General features: G+C 39.0%; 1 protein-coding gene across 2 annotated transcripts; it reads left to right on the top strand.

Annotated features, from left to right (window-relative positions):
* The first annotated feature begins 397 nt into the window (after positions 1 to 397).
* Positions 398 to 24,668, top strand: LOC124136125. 2 transcript variants are annotated; one of them, XM_046501932.2, is made up of 3 exons: positions 398 to 1,007; positions 22,580 to 22,680; positions 23,464 to 24,668. In XM_046501932.2, exons 1-3 carry the CDS (start codon positions 751 to 753, stop codon positions 23,736 to 23,738), a joined length of 633 nt encoding a protein of 210 aa, XP_046357888.1. In that variant the 5' UTR covers positions 398 to 750; the 3' UTR covers positions 23,739 to 24,668. The 2 variants fall into 2 exon arrangements, with proteins under 2 accessions (XP_046357888.1, XP_046357889.1); XM_046501933.2 differs by lacking the exon at positions 398 to 1,007 and adding an exon at positions 17,517 to 17,991.
* Positions 24,669 to 25,315: the final 647 nt, after the last annotated feature.

The following is a 25,315-nucleotide window of genomic DNA, read 5'->3' as shown; positions in this document are numbered from 1 at the left end:
CATGTATTATTGCAGTATCAATATACTCGCCCATCCAAAAAGCCAGTCAGAGATTAAAATTAAACCCTCATACGTCTTTTAGGCGTGTAGTAACCTCAGGCAAATGCAGCTGGTAGAAAAATTGTATTTGTATAGTGGGATGAGTTTATTTGATTACAATATGTCTAATAAAACAACCGCCATGACAGTAACGTATTTCACGAGATAGTTCATATAGAAATTAAACGCTGTTATAGCTTAATTGGTTGTGAGACGACTCGGTCCATCAGCAAGGAAAATACAGGGTGGTGTTTCATCTATTGATTTAATAAGCGCATGTACCCGATTGAAAAGTCTGGCGAGGCGTTAGCCTGTTGTGTACACACACTTGTCAGGTTCAATGGGGGACCGTTCACAATCGTCTCGCGGACTCGTCAAACCGGTTACTTTGCATAAATAGATAGAAAAATGCCCGACATTTATGACAAGACTTTAACCGAGAACCACTGAGGGCTTATCCGACTGAAACAATCGTGCGACGGGTACCCGGATTCAGAGAGGGGGTGGCGGATGACGTAAGAAACTGGACTTAATCATTGGGAATGTTGACAGGCTTGCCTGAAGACCTACATGAATGAGTTCCGTCCCGCCGCGACTTAATTATGTGCATGAATAAAAACCAACAGCAGATTTCATTCAAGAGACGGCACGGTTCGTACTAGCAGACGACGGATTAACGACCTGTCACAAATCGTTGGTCCAGACTCCAAGATGGCGGATTGGGTAGCAGACGACACCGGGGTGTATGAAAACGGTCATTTATTCAGCAGGAGCAGCTCGACCAGTAGTGGACGGTCCAGCGAAGGAGCTTCTGGGAGGAGGGACCACCGACTTAAAGCAGACGAGAACGAGAATTTGGACAGGGCATCAATAGGCAGTGGGGCCAGTGCTTCTTCCAGCGAGAGAGGAATCAGCCTGGGAGGTGGCAGACAGTTGACAGAAGAGAGTCTCACAGACAGATACAGCGGGTACGTACTGGGTGTTCTGTAAATATATGAAACATGTTGAGAGACAGTTATCAAGGTAGCGAGAAATAGCTATTTCTGTTTGGTTTCTTATAAAGGATGATATTAATTTAGATTCACAGTTGCCCAATGGTGTTCATACACACGCGATTACAAAATTCACAAATATTATGTGAGTAATACTTTTCAATAGCTATTTAGGGTATAATTGAATTTAAACGTTTAGTTATTAAATTATAACCATGTAATCAAATATGAGATACAACTATATTGTAAGTATTCTTGGGTTTTGTTCACAATAGATATTCATAGCCAACTAATCTGTAGTTTATGTGGGGAACTTCTAAATTCCCAAATAACATGCAGGAACACGGTTTGAGGCAGCGCGACAACATTAAAGGGGGGTGAAAGAAAGGTATTATTGACTCTCGACACAATGACCCCACACAATGGTACTTGCCCCTAGGGAAACAGGAGCAGTGACTAGTCAATAGATGTCGGGAGTCAAAGCTACTAAGTGCCGGTAAAACAAGTTATTCAATTATATTCTGGGCATGGCATGTCCTTGAAGCAAGTCCAGTACCTAAATACAATACCCTATGAATTTACATATGCCTGAGTAAATATGGGCATGGACAGGGACTTTCTATGTAAACTGTTGTGGGTTTAGGGAAATATTTGTCATTTAGATGTAGCTAGTAAGCTATTTCTTCAAAAATGTATCTCAGTGTACGAGTAAACGACTAACAAGATATGTTTTATGATTTGACGTTCATATGATGTTTGAGTGCGATACAATTATTTAATGAACGAATATTGATATGTCTTCTTCATTGGCCGAAATACATATTTTATGAAAAACTTCTTATCCCAATATCGTGCTTTCACTGTTTGAGGTTATTTCAGCCTGTTTAAGTAAAAGTAAAATGTCAGACAAGTATAGCTCCCAACATTATTTTAGCATATATAAGGTAATATATAGAAAGTAAATATAGTGCATTTCTATTAAACATAACAAAGTATCGAGATCTATATGCAAAACTGATTGACCTCACACACAAACCGTCTCAATGTTGTAAAATACATCAGAAACGTTATCGTTTACGCATAATAACATAGTAGAAAAACATGAACCCTGACGTACCGCATGTTTGATATTGACAGTATCGCGATAGGATCACTTTGTTGCGAGCCACACACACCCCAACCCGTGACACCCACGTTCAGTCACGACATACCAGTCTCTATACAAAAGATGGTCGTGTAAAGATAAAGTTATAAAGGTTGTGAGGGTTAAGGTTTATGCTCACAGCACCTAAAGGCCTATTAATCTTATATTTGTTAAGATATGTTTTCAGAAATGGTTAACTACATATTTTATGTATTATGAATGTGTTTTCAAGAAAATGTTTTTAGTTTGCGGTTTTCTTTGTGAAATCTAAGCCTGCGATTCATGCATCTGTTCACGACTTGATAATTATTGAAGCATGCCTGTAACGTGAGCAGTGTACATCCACTGGGTTTCTCGTCAAAAGATGTCACATGGCGAGGCCTGGCCTGGAAAATACAATAAAATATATGGTCGTATTTTGGATCTGTGGTATTCTACCGTGTAAGCATACATCGAGGACTAAATACAGTAACTGACAAAGCGGGACAAATTCAGGCAAATTGTTTTCAGCAAGTTTACTTCAAGTAATTCAAACACCTTTAATATCATTATTATAGTTCTCTTCCATGTAAATTGAAGAGCCACATTGTTTCAGTCATGGAACACACTTCATTTCGTCTAAAAGATGGCACTTAAATGCGTAGCACAGTTCCCCTTTAAGCAAAATGAGTAACTGTAAATATAGGCGAAAAACTCACTCTCATAATCATAATAAATAAAAGCAACAAAACCCATTCCATATTTATAAGAAATCTCTCTCATTGTACGATTCCGACAACATAATGAGCATGTGTTATGAATCACTATCAAATAGTGATGATACCAGGCGTTCGCGAAAAAGTGAGCGTACCCTGACCCACCGGTGGCACCCGTCACAAACACATGCAAAGGTAAGGCAATTGTACACCTGAAAGAGCACGAGAACTTATGGTACAAGTGGAAATAGGGAATTGCACCGGACATTTGTGTCACTGATGTGGTAAATTTTCCTCCTCATGTCTACCATAAAACCATTTTGAAAGTTTTACTGAGGCTTTCAATGCTGTAACCTTGATAAAAAATCTTCTGAGTAAGGGTTGTATGAGGCTCTTGGACATCTTGGTAGAGCATGTTAGATTGTTCCTCAAACCTTGTGACATGTATACACCAAGGGCTGAATCACTATCAAATAGTCATGACACCAGGTGTTCGCTAAAAGATGAGCATATCCTGACATACATGATCAATAATTAATGAAAGTAGATCTATCGATAGATCAATAGATAACCTGTGTCGTTTTACTGACGCAAGCCGTATGTTTATGACAGGTTAATAAAACACATCGGTAATACAGATAGGCAAATCACAAATACAACAACCGCAAATATAACATGGTAACAAAAACATGTGTTTAAAAATGTTTTTTTTATAGTTCTATACTCAGAGCCATGCATCACGTCAGTCTTTCCGCCCACAATAAGCTGACACTTTGTGATATGATTGAAACATTGTTGAAAGCGGACTTAAACCCGACTCACTCACAGTTTCTTATGTCATGGTCTCTGTGCTATAGGTGCAGTGATTTACACTGCCAAAATTGATATGCCCCATGAAGTAGTGTTGTGAGGCACAGTATGAATTTGTGTACGGTTTCAAACATTTACTTTGTATTATATGCTGCCTCAAAGCACATGTGATATGTGTTCCGCTGTTCTTTTTTCATGTGCAAAAATGATTGCCGTTGCATGTGTTTGTGACGGGTACCACAGGCAAGGCAGGATATGTTCACGTTTTCGCAAACGCCTGGCATTAGCACTGTCTGAGAGTGATTAATAAACACATGCTTTATTCGGAATCGTACAATGGAATCTTGTGGGTGGATTTCGTATGATTGTGGGAAGGGTTTTGTCTCTTATATTTAACATTTCATAATGTATGAACAAGTGAGAATATAGATGTACAGTTCAGTATGAAAACGGTTCAATTACTTCCAGTTCTGTTTAAGTACAAATAAAATTGCAATACAAAACCGCCATTACTATTTAAGTTTCCGCATCGACAAACCAGCTCAATTTCGCCCTGTTTTAAATGTCACCGCCATTGTAGGCCAAGCATTACTCCCCAACCCCCATTCATCGTACATCAAGCATAGGTTCCTACAGTGTAGACATGTTATACATAGCTGGCTACTGATGGTGGTTGTTAAATCGCAGGTGCCTCTTCCTTAGAAATGCCGCGCAGTGAACACTGCTGTCACTGTTTCTAGGACATTGCCACCTGCAGAGAGGTAGACACACATGTGTCACTGTTTCTAGGACATTGCCACCTGCAGAGAGGCAGACACACGTGTGTCACTGTTTCTAGGACACTAGCACCTGCAGAGAGGCAGACACACATGTGTCATTGTTTCCAGGACACTACCACCTGCAGAGAGGCAGACACACATGTGTCACTGTTCCTAGGACATTGCTACCTGTAAAGCAGCAGTAAAAACAGGTGTCACTATTTCTAGGACACTGCTACTTGTAGAAAAGCAGGCATAAGTTTTTTGTTGTTTCTAGGACACTGTTACTAAAAGAGTAGCATGCGTACATGTATCGCTGTTTCCAGGACACTGATACGTGTAGAGAAGTAGGCATACACATCTCACTGGTTATAGGACAGTGATACTTGTAGAGAAGCAGGCATATACATCTCACTGGTTCTGGGACACTACTACTTGTAGAGAAGCAGGCATACATATCTCACTGGTTCAAGGACACTACTACTTGTAGAGAAGCAGGCATACATATCTCACTGGTCTTAGGACACTGTTACTTGTAGAGTAGCAGGCATACATATCTCACTGGTTCTAGGACACTGTTACTTGTAGAGAAGCAGGCATACATATCTCACTGGATCAAGGACACTGTTACTTGTAGAGAAGCAGGCATACATATCTCACTGGTTCTCGGACACTGATACTTGTAGAGACGCAGGTATACATATCTCACTGGTTCTAGGACATTGATACTTGTAGAGAGGCAGGCAAACGTATCCCACTGGTTACGAGACAGTGTTACTTGCAGAGAGGCAGGGATACATATCTTGACATCCCAAAGCTTCATAAAAAGCTCCGTACAAAGAGATACATGTTGCTGGGTCCAGCAAATGAACCCTCAAATCTCTGCCTCAACGATTAACCATACTCCTTGATACAATCAAGGAAGGACTTTCTTTATGTTCACAGTGTGAGTGAGTGAGTTGGGCTTGAAACATCTTTTAACGGTATTCTAGTTATATCGCGGCGTGTCAGCTTAATGTGGGAGGAAAGCCCGAAGTGATGCAGGTCTCAGACGTTTACCGCTTCGGTGAAACCCACGAGCACGGGTATGGTGCTGACAAACCTAGAAACATAATCGGGGCGAACCGGGATTCGAACCCACAATCATAGGTTTCTGGCGTGCCCAAGGGACGCAACTCTGCACAGCGAATCGCGGCGCCTTAGACGACTGGGCAACCCGTGCCCCCGCGCCCTTCTTTATGTTCATAGTGAATTAATACCATGTGGATTCTTAAAAACTCGCGGAAAAGAATCAGGTTCAATTCTGTCAAAACATTTAATTTTTCAACTTTGTACAACACTACCCCACATGACAAACTTAAGGAAAAACGTAGTGACCATTATATCTATCTTCAGAGGTTCAGGTCAATTTGTCCAAAATGCCATCTGAAGTTTGCTGAGAAAGTAATATGTAAAATGCTGGACTTCCTCGTTGATAAGATTTATGTAAATATTTGGGGTAAGACATTTAGGCAAGGTCTAGGCATCCCCTGGCCACTAATTGCGGCCCCCTTCTTGCTTATCTGTTTCTTTAAGCATATGAATCAGAATTTATACTCGGATTGGCAAAGTCAAAAGTAGGTAATTTGGCCAAGAAGTTTAACTTAAACTTCAGATATATGATTATCTGATATCGTTCACTAACCATCAAATAGCCAATTCCCTTCCACTTGTTTATCAACCTGAACTGGAAATAAAGAAGACCAGTGAGACCGCCTCATCTGTTTCATATTCAGATCTATGCATAAAGATTCAGAGTGACAAAACACTCTCCGCAAGACTGTATGACAAGAGGGATGACTTCAACTTTCCAATAGTCAACTTTCCCTTTATGTCGAGCAGTATTCCTGCAGCTCCTGTCTTGTTTTGGGGTACAATCGAGCATGCCCTTTCTACCAGGATTTCAAAAAAGCTTCATACAACTCTTGCTCAGAAGTTGTTTGATCAACATTACAGCATTAGAGGCCTCAGTAAAGCTTTCAAAAGTTTTATAGTAAAGATGTAAAGGACATTTCCAAATTTGACACATCAGTGACAAAAATGATGTCCTATGCAATTCCCTTTTTGAATTTTACAACATGTTCCCTTGTTTGTTCAGGTCAAATAATGGACCTGCCTTTGCATGTTTTTGTGACGGGTGCCACGGGTGGGACAGGATACGCTCACCATTTCTCGAACACCTGGTATCATCACTATTTGATAGTGATTCATTACCAGATGCTCATGTTATAGTCGGAATCGTACACTGAAGGATTCCTTATGAATATAGAAATGGTTTTGTCGCATTTATGACACTGGTACTTGTAGAAATGTAGACATACATATCTCAATATTTCTAGGACACCGATACTTGTATACAAGAAGACATATACATCTTGCTGAACCGTTCTTACTATACCCTTGAACTTCAAACATCTTTCGTTTTCCATAAAAAAAAGATGTATACACATGAATATGAATATCGCAGTACAATTTATGAAATATTCAACTTAACTATTGGGAACTATGACATTATAGTAGCACTACATGCGACCTTATCAATAATTAAGGCCCTTTGTACAACATGATACGTGGAAACAATTGTCTCGAGTCATTACAGGACCAAGATTTGTTGCTGGTTCAGCCTGCACATAAACGTTAATACTGTATGAAGGATCTTATCGACTGCTTTAGATTTGACCATACATGTTATCATGTACAAGAAGTATATTTTCGATCAGCTTCAAACGCGTAGTATTCCAGTCGACTTGAAAGCCCAAATATCTTCCCAAGGCAACCAATATTCACGTTGCAGCAAATCACCCTTTTATTGGAGTGTTGGTTGAAACTGTCTTAACGGCACTGCTTAGGCTAAACAATGAAACGTTTCTCGGGCATCGGCGCGTCACTTTAAATACTGCGAGTAATATTCATTTTGATAATTATAAATTTTCAAATATAACGCGTCATATAAAGCACAATCTTTTATCAATACTATAAAATGTTTGACAACTGACATTGTATTAAAGAGCTGAGCTCAATGTGTGGCAAATTGTGTTTGTTGGTATAATCTGTAACAAAGAAATATATGTTCCTCCCGCTTCACTTTTGTTTTCATTAAAATAAATTTCTACCGCCTTCCACACTTTTGAGAAAAATGTGCCTGAGAAACATTCATTTTTTAAGCAGCCTAAAAACATCCAAGTTACTGTGTGAGGGCATCATCACTGGTGTCATGATTCATTCATATAATTTTCAGCGCTATTTTGCCTGTTCAGCCCAATGGAATCTCTGTTTATAAACCAGGAAGAAAATACTGCTTGCGCCAGTAAAACGACACATAGTTATCTATTGGTATCGGCAGATCTACTTTTATGAATTATTGACCATGTGAAGCTGGATACTTCCAACTTTTCGCGTACGCCTAGTGTCATGAAAATTTGATAGTGATTCATAAACACATGATATAATCGGAATCGTACAATAAACTCTGCATTTAGCACAAATTTCTTATGATTATGGAAAGGGTTTTGTCACTTGTTTATGTGTAATGCTAGGTCTATATCCTATCCGCTTTCAATTTATCAGTTCATCAAGCAGTTAATCAACGCACAACACCAAATGCAAAGTCGAAGGTTAGTAGGTGCATTGATTTTAAAGGCTTCACCGGCTTATTGACGATATTGGAAGCGCTTAAGGTATGACGTTGGTTAACGTGCAAGGTAAGAATGTGAACATAAACTTTTCATGTCTTCTAAGCTATACCCCCCTCCCGCGATATTGCTTGAATATTGATTTTAACGGCGTCTCCCACCTTAACGCTAGGGTAATGCACATTTTCCCTTTAACATACACATACAATATTAAGAATTTCAATATTGGTACAAAAATGTATGTTATGGTTACGAATCCAAAATTTGCTTTGGGCGAGTACACTGCAATGTGTAAGACCCTTAACATTCTTTGGTGGTATTGAAGTAGTTCTGTTTCTTGATATGACAAGAATCCAAAGACACCGCAACATTAGCTTCTCATTGGTGATGGTATGCCAGTTGAACATCGATTGATTTAACATGAATAATACAATACATGTACGTGTCTTCGCGAGGCTGGTTAGACAAGGTTGTGGTCTCAGTCCTGCTTCTTTGGTGATGCATGCCTAACAACTGTTCTGGTTGGTGGTATATCGCACGACGTGTTGATTAAGGCAACCTGCCCCCATCGGTAGACCACTAGCTGTATTAAACAAGTACAGGGGTCAGATAAGGTCAGTATTTGTCAATATGGAATGGTGCTCTTTATTTGGATTGCAAATGTATGGGGTTATTGTAATGCTAACTGAGATGAAACGTTTGCGAGATGGTTAGTTTTACTGAGCGTGGTGTTCGTGACCGAAGATGAATAACCTGGATACAATACAACCAAAACGAATAAGAGTATATAGCTATATATACCACTCAACATTTGATAGGGATCATCAGACATGCCATTCTATTTAAATATACACTTGACATTATGAGAATCAGTTTTGTATCGTGGAAAGAGTGTGTGAGCGAGTGAGTGAGCATAGTTTTACGCTGCTTTTAGCAATATTCCAGCAATATCACGGCGGGGGACACCAGAAATGGGCTTCACACATTTTATCCATGTCGGGAATCGAACCCGGGTCTTCGGCGTGACGAACGAACGCGTTAACCACTAGGCTACCCAACCGCCTCTCGTGGAAAGAGTTAAATATCCCTCTCAAAAGCGGAGTAGTATATAGTTGTGTTAAGCATACTTAGACATGCCAGAAAAAGGAATGTTGTCTTGTGTTAATTTTTGCCATTTCAAACACCACATTCCACATGTAACATATGGTACGTAATATCAATAGTCACACTGTAGAATGCATACAGTTGGTATACCAGTTTTGTCAATAGCGTTTGAAAACTAAGAGGCCACTAAGTTTCTGAAGCATCGATGCAGACAAGGGGAAGACCATATAGAGGCACCTTCATATGTTCAACGGCTACATTTCGACATCTGTATATAGGTTGAAGATTATTGTATGATTACCTACACTGGGGACAGTGGGTGTCAACATTTGTTTAAACATCAATTTCACAAATAGTAATATATTACTAATAAGCAGAAGAAGAAAGGTATCATGAAAAAAACCCAGCATATTAAATACTGGTATACACGTGTGGATTTTGCAAAGAGAAAATTAATGTTTTTCACCTGTTTCACCGTCAGTGGGCTATCACGATATTTGCAGCTAAAAACTCAATGTATCTCTCATTATACTCTATGCTTAAATATGCTGTGAATTAAAGTACGCCTATTTGTATGTACGCGTGTTGAAATGTTAATGTTTGTGGCCTGAGGGTCAACAATATGCATACATACTGCTTCTTAAGAGTTTACAATGGAGTTTACAGCAAGTACATATACTGCCAAGAATACCTTTGTGTGCTGTATTTGCATATATTTGGTCTTCAATAGAATATAATCCAACAAGAGACTTCATTAAAATGAGAAAAGTATAATGTTTACGACGTTATTGACATTGAAAATGGACTAGCATTGCTTTTTGGACAACCGTACCGTATGTCGGGCCCAAAGTCGGGAACACCTGGTGTCATAACTGTAACTATACAGTGATTGATGACAGTGTGTCATAGAATTTGTCTTTTCCCTATTGTTAGGAGTCTTTTCATGTTCTTTTGACTGATATACGAATATGAATACCCTAAGGCATTGATACCCCTATTTGTCGAAGCTAATGGCGCCGTTTGCCTTAATGTGTAAGGCAGGTTTTAGTTACTTTGAATTGGACTGACACAAACGTGACAAATGTCAATATCATGTAGATTTCGGGGTGTCATGTTTGATATATTAGGATCACTACACGCTTGATATGTTTGTTGAATATCAAGTTAGTTGAGACTGTTGTGGTGTGACAGCTTACCGGCATTAGGTGTGGAAATGGAAGAAGAAGAACCAGGCGTCGAGGCTTAATATACATGTGTTTTAATGTTTTACATATCAGGTTTGTTAAAACGTTTCAGATTTGATTGTTGACAAGGTATAATAAGTCAGCGTCAAATACTCACGTTGACTATAAGCCTTGACAACACAATGCAGTTTCTAGTGCATACCTCATGTACACAGTAAGGGTGGACATAGGGTACCTGTTCCATTTGGAAAGTGTTTTTGCACTTCCCTGATGGTAAATATAAAACGGAAACGCTAGAGAACAATCAGTCTCCATGATAGGCCGAAACTGATTCCATGTGTCTAAGGCAAAATAGTGAGTGAGTGAGTGAGTGAGTTGTGAGTGAGTGAGTGAGTGGGCTTTGAGCAATATAAAATACCGTTCAAAGCGGTAACTCCTCACTCTTTCTCTGGCATTTTCGATCTCAGGATTTATGATAAAGTAAAGATCCCATGTGGTACATTCGTACAACCGGCCACTCATATACAGACAAAATCTTCTTAGAAGCTACAATAAACCATTGGTAAAGTATCTATGTATTTGTACTTGAAAAACACCCATCTTCACTGTACACAATAATCGGTGTACCAACATCACAAGAAACTATGCGTCATCATTTGGAGTGTGGCACTCCTTCACTACCCCCTCTGTGTGATCAGTGGCGGGTGTCATTCTTACAAAGCCTATACATTAACATGCAAACAGAGAATTTAATACCAAGTATTTACTGATCTACCTGTCCCACTTCCCACATGTGAAATGAACACACTGTCCTCTGCTATATTGACAAAGAAAAGTGCCACCTATTTCATACAAAGCCCGTTAGTCACCGTTATAATAGAATAATAGTTATCTGTTTGCGGAGGCGATTTGTACCCATTCATATGAAATACGAACCGTTTTCCTATACGTCAATTTACATATATTTACACCTACCTTGTGAGAACCTGTTAAGTTTAGACACAAGGTTGTGGGAATAGGCCAAAGTAACGACTGTTCTTTGGAGCTGACAAGGTAGGTTTCTAAGCCTTTATCTATTGATGTATATGATTTGTGTAATAATGTGTATCATTAGTGTCAAAATGTTAGCCGTTTGCTATTATGTATATTATAATGTGAATTATTTGTGGCATAATAAGTGTCTATTGCAAGGCTGAAATGTACAACTTGAGTGTTGGCAATGGACACTGGAGGGTGTGTAGGAACGATATTCCCCCACATATACACAGGGGACACTACAGAAATAACAATTACCTATATCGACGATGAAGACGACAGGTAAGGAAACAAAGTCAGAACAAGTGAGTTAGTACGTATGGTTATATGCCGCGTTTAGCAATATTCCACGCCGGGGCACGCCAGAAATGGCTTCACATATTGTACCGATTTGGAGAATTGAACCCAGGCCTTATTCGTGACGAGCTAACGCTTTAACCACTAGGCTACCACACTTTTCCAGTTCATAAATGTTTATTATAAAGTTCACTTGCCAAATCTCGACTGGACAAGGGAGATAGTTCTATGGATGTACAACTTCTGTATTAAACTGGATGTTTCGGTATAGATATCATCAAGCCGTTATGCAAGTTTTCATGCTGGCAAGAAATTATGGAAATATTCCTGTTCTTTATGTCTTTATGATTGTAACATTGTCAACCTGCTTTATGTGTAAACAACGGAGATTGGTGGGATTTGCTGATCATAAAGGTTTAATTTATTCAAGACTGAAAGAGATTACTGAGCGTAGGTCTTTTAGCTTCTATTTTGTTCAGACTACACACGTGACAGAGACGTGAACATTAATAATACAATGACTGTTTGACGTTTTGACGTTTTAATTCATGTGATTCATCATGCCATTTCTGAAATAACTAAACTATGACATCAAAAAACAGATTACAATCTGGTTTTGAGAACGAGAGATTGTGCGGATCAAAGAAGACATACCCTTCTTTCGGAAGGATTTCAAGCATGACAGCCATACATGATCTCGCATTATCTCAGTCTCCGTGTTGAACAGCCGGCAGTACAAAGTGTTGACAGTCCTATTCATTGGTTGGGTCATATAAGTCTTTTCTGAAGCAACGGTGTCACAGTGCCCCCTGGAAAGTGTCAGTGCCAGTGTCTTTCAGCTAGCGGTTGGAAATGGTCTTGGGAATTGAACTGTTGTTCTGTTGACGTTCATAATGGGGCAAAGGTAACTACATGTACAAATGTTGAGATTCGTATTGGTTTATATATAAATGTGTTTAACGGTTCGCAAAAATGTATTATACACAGCATACTAAATATAATTTTAACCTTTTTCATACAACGCTTTTTTACATCAAACTTGGTGACAAACATATCCTATACATGAAACAGATCCAGGTGTTTAACATCTGAAGGTAATCTACAAACAGGACACCCTGACGGTTTAAAGCAGATGTTTGAAATACAAACGAAAAGCAAATAGAACGACACTGTGTCCTTTATAAAATGTACCTAGCTTGAAATAGATGCCTGCAAATAAATCATACTGTCATGGTAACGAGAGAAACAGAAGCAATTTAGTCCATGCTCCTTCACCTCAATGAAAACAGATTGAAACAGTTCTCAGCATAATAGAGTCAATGACGTGTATGTGGCGATTTACACCTGATTACGACCCGCGCCTCAATCCTCTGTTGACATACTACTTTCTGAGCATCTGGTTATTGTTAAAGAGGCCGCACGTAGGAATGTGTCTCCCTCCGATGTTAGGGATCTAATAACAAGGCGGAACCCTCAGGCTGTCAGTCTGACATTTTCCTCACGCATTACTTCGTCATCGAAGCCGCCTCCCGTGAATTTATATGTTGAATAATCGAGACGTGTGGGACAAGGCATATTGATAAGGAGGATTTTCTCGTGGTGGGTAGGAGTCAGAGGTCAAGATGGCTCGGAAATATTTATTACGGTGAGGACTTTAAAATTGTTAAATGCTCGATTTTAAGATTCAGTTTCTGCCATATTCATTGTAATCATTATTCATAATTAATCCCTAAACTAAATATATTTATGGATGCTCATATAGATTAGTACTCCAATAATTTCATATGTTGTATTATTTCTTTAAAGAATACTGTTTGGTATTTTTTTCATATTCAATATGATCGTAGTTTGCCACATTTCGAGATGCCTCTCCCTATATTAATGATATGTGCTTAATATGTATCTCTTTATCAACAACTGATTTCAAGCGTCACATATGATGTCATACCTGTAAAACCCACTGTAAATTTCATTTGCGTCAAATCACTTTTATCATATCCGTATTGCATAAACAAATCCTGTAAAACAAAAATACTTGCAAAATAGAAATACGAATTATTGTGCAAAGCCATTGGAGAAACCATTCGTTACCGTCTAATTACCTTCTTGATGTATGTTCAGGTAACTAATCATTTAATTGTAGGGTTTCAAAGTGTGCTTACAACTACCCTGAAAGCGATCCCGGAATAAAGGCGGGGGTATATTCAGCAAGTGTTTACACAGACTAGATCTAGGTCACGCCTATAATACATCATTCACGACTGTGCTACATAAATCTAATATTCACGGCAGTTCTCTAGAAACCTGTTTCCATCCATCATACCGCTGAAGCAATAAACGTCCACGTTGTCCTCTACATACGAGGAACAAGGACGAAAGAAAATGTGTACCGAAGCAAAACGTATGCATAGACACCAGGAAATACTTACAACTTCTAACATTTGAGATACGTTTGTTCCATCTTCATTAATATGTTTAGCATCTTCATAAACATCTTCATTAACATCTTCATAGATGTGTAACAGTTGGATTTACATTAAACCACGTTATTTGCACTGTGAACAACTGTATTTATATTAAATACATTCATAAATATGTAACATTTTTATTAACATGTAACACTTCCGATACTATGTAATCATGTGCAATATCTTCATTAATATTCTTTCCTTTTTTATAAGCATGTAGCATGCTCATTATTTCTAACAAGTGGTATAATGGATAGAGTGTTTTCCCGAGAACTGAAGGTCGGCGGTTCGATGCCCTGGCCACCTCATACGGAAAGACTTAAAAATGTGATACTTGTTGTTACCCTTCCTGGCGCTCGGCATATAGGAAGTAAAATAAGGAATGGTGGACTCGGCGTCACCATACTGAGTCTGAGTGGGGTATCCATGTTAGACTGCGGCATGGTATCTCCGTTGGTTGGCACTATAAAATCGGCATTAAGTCCGAACTAGTATGGGGGGATATTTAAAAAAAAACCCTTTATAATCAACTGCCAGATTGGTAGTAATAAAATCGTCCAAACCTTTTCCATAAGCATAAGAAATAAGTGCTAAAAGCAGGATCCTTCGTATGATTCCGAGTATATCATGAGCATGTGTTCGTGAATAACTGTCAAGTAGTGATGATACCAGGTGTTCGCGGAAAGGTGAGCGTATCCTGCCCCACCGGTGGCTCATGCAAACACATACAAAGGAAGGTCAATTATTCACCTAAAAAACCCAGTGATGCGTTAAAATTGAAAATACCCCTACCATAAAACCTTTTGAAAGAACAATGAACACAATCAGCTCACTTAACTTAATATTGTTTGATGTGGGTTTTAACTTATCTGATACGGTATTCTATCAAAAGGACAAGATGTAATGCATACCGTTTCTACTACTCACCCTTAGATAGCTCTATTCAACGCTTCCTGGATAACCAATCTGGCGTTTTGAAAAGTTACGTAGTTGCATCCAAAGCCATTCCAGGATCCACTGTTTTACTCTCGTACTACCGTTCTTGTAATTAACACGTATTCTGGCCTGCGCAGTTGAAATTACCTGTTATTGTAGAATGGATTGCTACAACATGTGTTCTACTACTCAACCTTAGATAGCTCTATTCAACGCTGCCTGGATAACCAATCTGGCGTTTTAAAAGTTACGTAGTTGCGTCCATAGCCATTCCAGGATCCACTGTTTTACTCTCGTACTACCGTTCTTGTAATTAACACGTATTCTGGCCTGCGCAGTTGAAATTACCTGTTATTGTAGAATGGATTGCTACAACATGTGTTGCACATTTAACAAGACAAGGAAAATTGCCTGAAATAGATCAGTTTACACACACAGCTGCTCTTTCCTGACCTCAGACATTCAACCTATCAACAGTGGAATTTTATCAGGGTGTTATTCTGTCTGACGGGATATATTGATTCTGGTTTTATTTATGACGTAACTCTTGCTTAGTAACAATGGAATGTCGTTGTACAAAACATAAATATGCACATGATTATTGGAACAGACATATTTCTCAATATTAAGACATCCTCTTGAAGATGCTTTTCACACGAATTTGTTGATATACATATTTTGAAAAGATCATTGATCATCTAATGTAAAATTTATTTTACATTCTATTTTCATATTAAATTTTGACAAATATTTCTCATATTTATCAAAAACGGAAGAACATGGATAAGTACGAAAGTACCATCCACTAGTCCTAGCCTAGCTATATGATGGGGAGATCTGTAAATGCTGTATGTATATGTAGGACAGATGCTTATTAGGACAGTATAAGCTGTATTAAATCGTGCACATGACCGTGTTATTCCAACCGTGAAGTGGGTGTATTGTTCCGAAAGAAATAAACGTTTATTCTGCTTGACTGGTTATACATTAGGTCTCCAGTGCCCATGTTGAAACTTGAAATGTGTACAGACATAACATGAATGAACTATGATCGTGCGTATCAGTTTTGTATATTTACATATGCTTCATCTGAGTTTCCTATAAGGAGTATTTTTATATACATGTATATAGCTCCTGATATAACAGATGATATATTTACGCGTTAGAAGAGAAGTCTCTTAACAGTAGACCTCTCGCGTACATTAAGCCAACAGCAAACGACTCTAAAATAATCACAAGAACAACGTTTGTTATTTGCATAAGAAGTTTGAAGAAAAATCATTTTAACTTTCAATTGAGGACACCTATCATGAGTGATTACAAGCAACATTATGCAGTCTCATTCCGCAATAAGATATTTATTTTGCAAATTGTGTGTTACACAAGGTAAATGTTAACGAATATCGAAACCGCCATGGAATTCACCAAGCCGCATCAATTTGTAACAAAAGCAACTACAGAACGACTGAAGATGAACATAATATTTTTCTGATTTGCCCTCACTATAGAGATTGAAAAGATTGCTTACCCTCATATCAGTACTATCAGCAAGTGATCAGATAAAAGGCAGTGTACGCATATCGACATTTGCCCGTTTAAATGTTATTGTTCCCAATGTTTTTTGTACCTTTGGTGTAATTGTAACTAAATATAGGTGCGTGATATATAATTATAAAATTAAAAGTAAACACAAAATGCACTATTACCGATGAGGCCATGACAGATAATTACACAGCAATATGTTCTGAAAAAGAGTCGACATTTTGTACACCTACTTTAAAGTTTAAGGGTAATCTCTTCTCCTGAATGCTGTAAGGTTATGTTCTCCATCCTTACTGATTTGTAGCAATGTCAATATTACTATCTGCCATACGCGTTCCTGATGTCCCCCAGTGCATCTTGCGTCCTTCATCTTCTGATGCTAATGGTTTTGAGACCAACTTTTCATTTGGGGTCAATAACGTTTTATAAATTATGTATTGAACCTTTACGACCTTGTGTCAGCCGTCACATCTACAGGATACAAATGATCATACTTAAACATTAAGTCATTCAACCTTTGTATCTCTGGACATATTGCGCCCATAGAAATTGTGGAGGTTGATACATTCCAATGATGTGAAGTCATTGATCATTCACGTTTTAAATTACCTGTGTTAGTAAATTGCCTCCACTGCTGAATAGTCAAACTCATTTTCCCAGCATCAGCTTAGTCAATGCATCGTAGCGTAACTCTTCTAGTTCAGCCTCTTGTGACACTGTCACATATGTGGATACCTATCACCACAAGCCTTATTATCTAAAGTTAATAGTCTCTTGTAGTTGTCCCATACATGACGTGAGTGGTTGCAGGTCCGTACCAAAAGGGATTGTGCAGAGATTTATTACATCTTGAGCTATATATGTTTTGTCCAGTGGCTCAAACAAGTTGCATAACTCTAAGTTTATCCACCGACACCAACACCCGCTGATGTCAACTGGAGTGTTATTCTAGACCCTGGATGAGATTGTATTTGCTCAGGGAACAAAGAACAGTTCTGGTCAGCTGGGTTTTTACCCTCGTGCCTACTAGACCCTACCAGGGTTCATCGGTAAGCGGTACAGCCCCGGCTCATACGTCTGCTCTTCTCGTCTGCTTACACCTCTCGAGCAGACGACAATATGAGCGGTGGAATTACTTTGTTGCGAGTTGTTCATTCCGAATCTGGAAAAGTTGTCTTTATAAATGGACCCAAACGTACAGTATCTGGTCATCGTGGATTAACAGGAATGAGACGGGCAGAGAGTAGCTATGAAGCGATACGATCCAGAAAGTATGTTCCTTTCCACGCTAACAGCAGAAGTATGGACGACCTGAGGTGAGACGACAGGCTTATACCTTATACCAGATATTAGGTGTCGATGTAAGGCTGCTTTTACCTTCGCTGTGTTGTACTTCTTCGACTGAGGCCTATCTTGTATTGGCTCTACATCTTTTGTCATGAGATATGGACAGCATTGGTATTCACGTTCCTAGTCATGTCGCCACATTCATCCATAACATGACGATGGTTACACCTACAATCCTGTCATTTATTCTGTGACTACAGGAATTATCCTCACAGTTTTAAGCTATTGTCGTTACTTCATGTATCATATGTATTGTACACAATTTGGGTTAGACTATGTTGGGCAGCTTCCAGTCAGATGTAGAAATGTTTATTACTTATGGAGGACACGTCATCAGCTTATGTGTCACTTAATCAAATCGGTATATGATTTATCCTTAATCTGAGCCGGTTCTATCGTCGTATACTAAGAAGCATGTTCTTATTTGTACACATGGCGTAGTAATAAGATGTTTAGCTGCCACATAGATCTATACTTAGATTAACCTTTGACATGGAACCAAAGTAGCATAAAATTCGGTTATGATTTAACACTTGACGGCAACTTCAGACAACCCAGAGCAATCCATGCTTTCATTTATAAGTAGATAGGCAACGATATGAATATGTTTCTCGGGAAAAAACATTTCAAAGTGATATTTCATCTGAGATATTTTTCTGACAAAACTGGTTTTGAATGAGACCTTCAAACATAGTCCATAATGCATGCTTAGTGACCCGGAGAGGTTTTTTGTGCGCTGCTCTGATGTAGAACCCCTTATCACAACCTATTTATAATAGTTCTGATGTATGGCTCTATACCTATTGATATGTATTCAACCTATGAAGCCGGCATTTATGGTGTCCTTTCAATGAACGCCTTTTATCCGTATGTGCTTGAGAACATGTGGATATCAACAGTGCTTTTTATCTACACGGTTTTAGATTATAGATAATGTCAATTCCTTTTCATGTGACAAGCAGAGAACTATATGGTTCTCGGGACGTTGTATCAAGGGTGACACCTTGACGTGATGGTGTGCAGTGATGTTTTCAACTAAGAGTTGATTCCTTTTCCGGATTTATTTGAATACAGCTACATGTGTACACACCCCTCACTGCAACTACACTACATGGGAACTAGGTAGTGTAGCTTTGTTTACAGTAACAGTACATGTGTGAGTGCTTTAGCCATAACCCAGTCATGCCATTTTAAGGGCACCAAGAATGTGCCTCACACAATACACCCATGTGGGGTAGTCAGCATGACGAGTCATCACTGTAACAACTAGGCTACCACTCCCAAAGAGATGTCATCGCAAATAGCGGAAATAAGTGTGATGCGGGGAAATATTTTCTTACAGTAGCAGTATGGCAGATGCACATACCTACTTTCACATTTGAAGCATACAGAGAGATGGGTTTCAAACATGTTCATTCCAACGTCATAATGAGCGAAATCGTCAATAATATAATGTCGGTGTGCCTATATTAGTGCTTATAAACCGGACATGACGACGTGGATTAGCAAGAGATTTGCAAGAACGTATATTAATGGGAACAGGTCGTGTTGACGTCAGCTTGAATATCCCCCTCTACATGCACCTGACCTATCCTTGTTAAAACTCAGACTCATTTATTTTACTGACACGTTCATCACGACGGGAAATGGTATGTATTTGACACTGGAGTTGGATGAGCACCTTACGTCTATACTGACAACTGGTCATCATGTCCTATACGACGTGTGAACAAGAGCAATTCCTGTCTTTCCAACAACATTACAACAATTAACGTTTCAATGAGGGGTGATCCTTAGAAAGAATTCAACCAGACAGCGTCATTACAATTTATTTGAATATAGTATTAAAGGGAGAAACTAATTCTCATACAAATGCTAAAGGATTCATTCCAAAGTGTATACAACTGTGAATGTTTAAGTAATTGTAACGTAGCTTAACGGGGTTCACCGACGTATTTATCGGCTAATACATGGATTATGTAATCTTATGTGATGTTTTGGTCAACCGACAACAGTCTATGATACAATGGTTAACTTGGTGGCAATCTATGGATGACATTGTTGAAGGGAACCTGTTCCTCCGAGTCCACAGACTATGTGATCTGTTGGGCCTTCATCCGTTATTGGTGCATGACATGGGCTGTTTAATCATCAGGATACTTAAAAGTCCATGAAAATACATCTTTGGGTTGGTTTATCATGGCTTATCATGCTCATTATATACTAGTAGTCGACCCTGCTAATAGTAGATATTTCTTATGAATATTGAAAGGGTTGTGTCGCTTTATGAAAAGAAGCTTATTTTATTCTACTGCTATGACCAGTTTAATGAGTTAAAACATCTTTAAATTGTATTTCAGTTATATCAGGGCCTGTCAGCAAAATGATAGACAATTATTTTGGTGAAACCCACGAGCAGGTCTATGGTATTGCCTTGATGAGAGAACTGGTTAGGTACGATACGTATCGCTTGTGTATGATGTTCTGGTTTTGTAATTCTTCTTCATCTGAATAATACCCACGCATAATGATCTGGAACATATGTGTAATTCCTAGTAGTTTTGGTAGTTTGTATGAGATATCGGTATGATGTATTGGTATGGAGTGACATGAGGGTTGGGTGTTGGGGAATTTCTTTAATATGTCTCCATCGAGTGCTGGTGCATGTGCAGACAAGAAAGTGCCATGCAATGGTCTTTGTTCGCTGTTCACTGATAAGAGGGCAATACAACCCACAAACCTCTTCATTATACGATTGCGACTATATGTTTGTGATTCACTATCAAATAGTGTGATGATAACAGGTGTTCGCGAATAGGTGAGCGATGTGAATATAGAACACGGATACGGCTTACTTTCGATACTGAGATAACTACCGGTAGGGCAGGGCATGCTTATCCTTTTCGCGAGAACCTGTTGTCATCGCTGTTTCCAGCGATCCATTCATACGGTTTTCAAAGCATTTTTGCCGTTTACTCCAGGGGAATCTGTTTCGTTGGATGGACGGGGCTGGTTGTTCTCTGGTGATGACGTTTTATTGTTTTTACAAACAACAGGATGAAAGACATATATACGTGTTAAACATCGATATACTACTGACTAGTAATTCCCAATGATATTATTAACACTCTATTTGTTTATGAATACTACATAATAGTGCACCTGTCAAGCTTGTCATCATACACATGTCTGCCCCACCGCTTGTGTTATTTTAACGCAGGATGAAGATTAATAGGGTCTCCAAGAACAATATTTTCAGATTACCTGAAGGCGCATATTTTTAATATTAGCTGATGTTTTTGCATACCCAGGTCACATATTTGCATTGTCAGGACATATGTTGAACACAATAGGTATCGCAGCTTCAAACGCCTACGCATACACAAAAAAGAACTAACCCATGTCAGCTCTGTACATGGCGATAATCTTCCTCTTTATTTGCTTTTGTTATTACCTACATAAAAATGTCAGAGCCCTATCACGCTCAGTAATTGTCTTTGTATAATATATTAACATAACTACCAAGGTATTTCAAGTATTTCAACTTCGTTTGAAAACAGGCGTGGCGAAACACAATACATCTGCAAAAATGATAAAGTTTAACCTGTAATTTCCCCTTGAATATCTACTGCAGTCCCGAATCTCCATGAAATAGAAGAGCACGGGCATGACTGTCACAATAGATGAAGTATATAGTGTCTATGTACGAGCAGAATGACTTGACCCAGTTTCACCGCCTATGTAAAGGGGTTTTAAACTACTTGAATCGCCAACTTGATAAATCTAGGTTAAGGAACATCATGGTGGCATGCTAATGTTTTCTTAAAAAAGGTTCAGCTATTCATTACCCCGCATGTTTGTCTCTACACTTGATAAAAATATTAATATAGATGTGCAGAGACGTGTGAAATGGATGGTATTCATAGTCCCCGTAGCCCCAGGGCTGTTATAAAACATAAACATCACGACTGAAATGCCTTCGCCTGGGAGGGATTCGTAAAACATAGTTTTCTATGAACCTCCAAAAGAGGGAACTTACTGCCAATTTCCAAAGCACTTTGTTCGCTGTCGCACGAAACTGTCTAATGTTTTAATGGTTGTCAGTACCTTATGTTTTGTGAATATTACTTTACCCTCAGTCAGCAATATTCAAGTTTTATATACGTGGAATATTTATAATCATGACAAATTAAACATGATAAACGATTCACACTGTAAGACGATGACACATTCAGGCAGGCGTTACACTGTGACCACCCAATTCCCCTTAAAGTCGCCCCTTACAACAAGTATAGTTGCTGGGGACATATTTTGCCCCAGACTTCCACGGATGAGTTATGATTTGCCAACAATGTATTCAGTAAAACAGTAGGCACGACACGATCTTTTTGTGACCATGCCAGCTATAAGTGACATTTACAGTTGTTTATTGTCACACTAGCAGAGCCACCAGGACACGGTCAGAATATGCATGACCATATTGGTTAAAACATTACACATCTTGGTACCCAGTAGACGGTCGTGCAAATACTTAACAACAGCTATGTCTGCTTTCAGAATCAACACCAACGGGTCGGCTCCACGGATTCCACCGAAGGACCCCATCATCACCGGCAAGATGAAGAAACCTGCTCCAAGTGTGCCTTCCATTATAACATGTGAGTTTCCATGGCAACGTGGTGTTAAACAATACGTTTCCATGCATTGTTGCATCGGGTTATTGAGTTCCGGTTGCCTACAATCATCATCCTCCATTTGAAATGAGAGCTAATATCTAAAATTACTCCACGAAACTAAATGACACATTCAAAAGGTCAGGTTTCTTTAACATTATCCCAAGAGTTGTAATTGTTTGAATCGTTCCTTCCCTTGGGCTTGACAGAAATCTATATCAGTGGGTTCGAATCCAGGGTCAGTAGTGTAATGTAGAATATCAGGCAAGAGATCCGGGTTTGCAAAAGCTAATCTCGGGATAAGATATTTTGGGGTTAAATAAACCTCATTCCTTGTACCTACTTAATAAGTGAGTGTGTTATGTTTAGGGCCGCTTTGATCAGTATTTCAGTTACACTACGGCGTGTCAGCTTAATGTGTGAGGATAGCCCGAAGTTAAGCAGGTCTCAGACGTTTACCACTTTGGTGACACCCTCGAGCACGGGTATGGTGCTGACGAACCTAGAAACATAATCAGGGCGAACCGGGATTCGAATCCGCAATCAAGGATTTATGGCGCGCCCAAGGGACGCAACTCTGCACAGCGAATTGCGGCGCTTTAGACGCCTGTCCAACCCGTTCCCCACTTAATGAGGTAGATGCCTAGTGTATCATACTAATCAGTATAGATCTACGAAAGGTCGCAGAATTTCTGCAATAAGATCAACAATAAAGTTAACAAGTACAACGTAATGGGCACAGTTGTAAATTATCAATATGTCTTTCAGCTCCTGTGGATTCAATACCAGAGGAAGACATCACGATACCAAACGACGGCTGCCTCCACAACTTCACCGCCGACGAGATGGCCACCTTCTTCCGGTACATGCGCGTCGAAGACAGGCTCATCAACCACATGCATCGGAAAGGTCTCGACGGCAAGAAATTCTCTCGTCTCAAAGATTCCGAAATGGACGGGTTAGGCCTAAATAACCCAATCATCAAATACTTTAGAGAAAAGAGCATGAAAAGGACCAAAGGGAGAATGCCGTTTCTGCTATGATTTGAATCAGAGGACAATAAAACTCAGGACATGAAAATAATAGCGCAGTTAGGCAATATCACTGGGAACCACACGACGCATGTTCTTGCTCAGGACATTGGTGAAATGACCAGTTTAACCACAAATGTTGTGTTCATCACTGGGAGAAAGAAAATTTGTGGGTGTTGACACTTGGTGATACCTACCACATAACTGTTTATGTGTGTACCTCTAAACGCCATCTGGATTTATTTCATATATGTTTATATTAAGTCATATTTTCATAACAAAACCATCAGATACCGTGAAAATGTCCCTTCACATTATAATTCATAAAATAGGGATTTCAATCAATTCATTTCATAAATCCCTTGTGTTTCTGTATGTTCAAAGTACGCAAATATCAAAAGTCCATCAAATAGTCCATCAAATTAGTCTAATGGTGAGATTATATGGCGTTATTGAAGGACATCGAGCGACGTTTCTGAGCACTTAATCCCTAACTACAGGAACCATAGCATTGAATGTTGAACTGTACATAGATCATATGCAATTTCAAATCAAAATGATATTAATCCCCTTTACATAATGTGATATGTAACCTCGAATGAACGTGACAAAGTGTAATCTATGTATGTATTGTATTTATCGAGAATATATCATTTTCATTAATGAATTCATTTTTACCAATCAAAAAACAAACAGACACTCAAAGGCGCAAGCGATTGTCACCACAGGGAAGGCTTCGTTGATTATCCAACATTGGTCAGCGGTCAGTGATTGAAAGTGACCAACGTTCCAACTGCTTTGTGAAACGAGAAAACATGACTCTACCCTTCCAGTGGGCGATATATGACTGTTCTACCATTGCTGGTTCAATTGTGTCTTGGTTTTGTACCAATCGTTGTCAAAACGCTTCCGTTCATTAAATACAAAATTCATTGAACAGTCTTTAGTCTTACACAATTAATTATTATTAAACATATTTTATTTTCCAAAAAGACAAAGGGATTGGGCACAAGTGCGACACTTATTACCGCCTTCTCCCTGATAGTACCAATAGCACCAATAATTAGTACCTCAAAAGGTAGTTTGTTGTTGTTCACAGTGATCCCTCTAGTTTACATCATCAATGATGAAAACACGTTGTAGTGGCATCACAACTCCTGCGTGATTTTTGTAATTGGCGACTTAAACGGGGATCTGATGAATAAAATGTCTACCAGCGTGGAAGGAGGACTGTATGCAGAGATTCGGTTTTGTAACTTGTATAAGTATGATCTCGTATTCTTATGGCCCCGGTCGATGCTTATACTATCGATCACTGGTTTACATGATCCATGTCGGACTTGACATCTCCGACTGCCTTTATACAGAACGAATCTACATCTTGAAAATCCTTGCTCACGAAAACGCACACCAAAAGTTGTTTGATTAAGGTTACAACATTCAGGATGAGTGAGTTGTGTTTAACGCCGCTTTTAACAGTATTCCAGTCATATCACGGCGTGTCAGCTTAATGTGGGAGGAAAGCCCCAAGTGATACAGGTCTCAGATGTTTACCACTTCGGTGAAACCCACGAGCACGGGTATGGTGC

This window comes from Haliotis rufescens, unplaced genomic scaffold (assembly GCF_023055435.1).
Source record: "Haliotis rufescens isolate VD_foot unplaced genomic scaffold, xgHalRufe1.0.p SCAF_2, whole genome shotgun sequence".
NCBI classification, from domain to species: domain Eukaryota; kingdom Metazoa; phylum Mollusca; class Gastropoda; order Lepetellida; family Haliotidae; genus Haliotis; species Haliotis rufescens.
Note: the sequence above shows the minus strand (reverse complement) of the source record. Positions and strands in the feature narration are given on the sequence as shown.

What these genes read in the sequence shown, in the direction of transcription:
- LOC124136125 (XM_046501932.2), top strand. Translation starts at nt 751, where the DNA reads ATGGCGGATTGGGTAGCAGACGACACCGGGGTGTATGAAAACGGTCAT. An exon ending in CTCACAGACAGATACAGCGG is followed by an intron (nt 1,008 to 22,579) that starts GTACGTACTGGG and finishes GTCTGCTTTCAG; the next exon opens with AATCAACACCAACGGGTCGG. An exon ending in TGTGCCTTCCATTATAACAT is followed by an intron (nt 22,681 to 23,463) that starts GTGAGTTTCCAT and finishes TATGTCTTTCAG; the next exon opens with CTCCTGTGGATTCAATACCA.